At 26.6% G+C, this 2866-nt stretch overlaps 1 protein-coding gene across 1 annotated transcript; it reads left to right on the plus strand.

Annotated features, from left to right (window-relative positions):
• Positions 1 to 528: 528 nt before the first annotated feature.
• Positions 529 to 1786, plus strand: LOC124418479 (nicotinate phosphoribosyltransferase; the record flags this gene model as incomplete). Its single annotated transcript, XM_046945020.1, has 4 exons — positions 529 to 796; positions 863 to 989; positions 1049 to 1331; positions 1495 to 1786. Coding segments are annotated over 4 exons (756 nt in total), but the record flags the coding sequence as incomplete, so codon positions are not given.
• Between the last annotated feature and the right edge of the window lie 1080 nt (positions 1787 to 2866).

The raw sequence follows: 2866 nt of genomic DNA on the forward strand, positions 1-2866 counted from the left end.
AGATAGATAGATAGATAGATAGATAGATAGATAGATAGATAGATAGATAGATAGATAGATAGATAGATAGATAGATAGATAGATAGATAGATACATTGATAGATAGATTGATTTAATTTTTTGATATTAAATCTATTCGAGTTTAAATTAATGAACCTTGAGATATGAAATATTTGGAACAGTCTCATTTTAATTTCTCTATTATTTGACGTAGTTTTAAATCCAAAATTCAAATACAATTTTCAAGTTAACATGATTACAAAATTTCCGCTTTAATATTTATAATTTATTAAAATTATAAACAAATGGTTTTGTTACCTCTCACCATTACTACTAGATTTTATTAACAAAACTATCGTACTTACACCACCAACACAGTTAGCAATGCAATTTAGTAAAATTAATTAGTATTTTATACATATTTTAATTTTTTATTTTACTATTTTAAAACAGTTTTTAATTTGTTTTTTTTTTTTCATCTCTTATTCTTGTCTATCTTTTTGCAAATACTTTTTCTGTATATAATTTAGGAGTGGTTTACTTAATTTCTGTGCTGTTGCTTTGGCTCTCAATGACTTGGGTTATCGTGCTGTTGGCATACGTATTGATTCGGGTGATTTGGCTTATCTATCCTGTATGGCTCGTGAATCTTTTGAACGTGTAGCGGAACGTTTTAAAGTGCCATGGTTTAATAAGCTTACAATTGTGGCATCGAATGATATTAATGAGGATACAATATTGAGTTTAAATGAACAGGGTCATAAGATTGATTGTTTTGGTATTGGTACACATTTGGGTAAGTGGTGTGAATTTAAAAAGAAACTAATAAAAGTTGTTTAAATAATTTTATTGTTATTTTCAGTCACCTGCCAAAGACAACCCGCTTTAGGTTGTGTTTACAAACTGGTGGAAATCAATGGTCAGCCACGTATCAAACTAAGTCAAGATGTGGAAAAGGTTACCATGCCTGGCCATAAAAATGCCTATAGGTATTTACAAAATTATTTCAAAATGTGGACATTATAACAATTTTAATTTTATTTTTAAGATTGTATAGTGCCGATGGTCATGCTTTAATTGATCTATTGCAAAAAGTCACCGAACCCCCACCAGCTGTGGGACAAAAAGTTCTATGTCGTCATCCTTTCCAAGAATCGAAACGTGCTTATGTCATTCCAACCCATGTTGAATCATTGTACAAAATCTATTGGCAAAATGGTAAAATCTGTCAACAATTACCAACCTTGGAACAAGTGCGCGAACGTGTACAAATGTCATTGAAAACCTTAAGAAACGATCATAAACGCACTTTAAATCCCACACCGTACAAGGTAAATGTAGGTGTATTTCCGATACATATATTCTCATTTGTTTAACACTTACAACAAAATAGAAAGGCAGCTAAATTAATGGCATGACAAATTGGAAATAATGCTCACTTGAAAGACATTTCCATTAAGCATTTATAATAATTTAATAATTTTTCACTTTTAGGTCTCGGTCAGTGATAATTTGTACAATTTCATACACGATCTGTGGCTACAAAATGCTCCCATTGGTGAACTCTCATGATCTATATAAAAATGTTATGCAAACAGGACGAATTTTGAATTCATTTACTACTTATGTATTCCTAAGAATTATGTAGTACAGAAACTTGCTGGACATGTAAAGGTTTTTAATTTATATATTTAATTTCTATTCTATTATCATTTTTGCAATATTTACCTTTAAAACACAATATCTTAATTAAAGTTATTAAAATCAAATTTATTATTGTTAAAAATTATTATTTTTTTCTCTTTAGGTTTCTTTTTTTCACAATCTTAAAGAGATCTTTAGTAAATATTTTTTGTTAGAGACAACAAATTAACGTATATTTTTTTTTAGTTTTAAGTTTAAATTTTAATATTGAAATAGAGAAAAGAACAACAAACCTTAAGCACAATTTAATAAATTACTTAAAGAAAACAAAAACAAAAGACACCAACTAAAACAAAAAAAGAAAAATCAAATGTATTTTTACAAATTAAAACTCTAAACTAAACTTTGTAATGAAAAAAAAGCACAAAATTGTAACAATTAAACGAAAATAGTCTAAAATATAATTGAAACCAAAAACAATACTTTAAACTTAAATAAGAAACGAATTACTTACATTATACATAAATATATACATAAAACAAAAGAACTAAAGAAGAAGAAAAAGGCTTAAAAACTATTAAGGATATCACACTATTTTAATGTGCCTTAAATACCAACACATCAGCAAATCAATAACACCTTTTTTTGACAACCTATTTAATAATCTATGACAATGTACTTTTTATGTAATTATAATTAATTATTTAATTGTAATTGTTTATTTTTTAGGTTGTATAGTTTTGTTTACATTTTTTTAAATTCTTTAGTGGCAAAACATTTTATTTAATTTTTTTATTCATTTGGAGATTTTAATTAGTAATTCCTATATTAGTCGTGTATATGTATTTGCACAACTACAATAATATTGAAAAAATATTACAAAAATAAAGAAAATTAAGAGAAAATATTATAAAATGTACAACAATATAACAGAAATAGTCAAAATAGTATAAAAACTATAATAATAAAAATGCTTATTGTAAAAAGACCTGAAATATATTGCCTTTGATTTTGGGTATATACTTGCAACTATGGTGTAGTCTAAATGCTGAATTAAAATGTTTAGGCTGTGATATCTTATATAGTATACTCTATAGTCCAGACTATAGTCTCTTCTATAGTCTAGTCTACAGCCTAGTCTATAGTCTAGTCTATAGTCTAGTCTATAGTCTAGTCTATAGTCTAGTCTATAGTCTAGTCTATAGTCTAGTCTATAGTCTAG

The sequence above is a fragment of the Lucilia cuprina genome, chromosome 2 (genome assembly GCF_022045245.1).
Source record: "Lucilia cuprina isolate Lc7/37 chromosome 2, ASM2204524v1, whole genome shotgun sequence".
In the NCBI taxonomy this organism is placed as follows: Eukaryota; Metazoa; Arthropoda; class Insecta; order Diptera; family Calliphoridae; genus Lucilia; species Lucilia cuprina.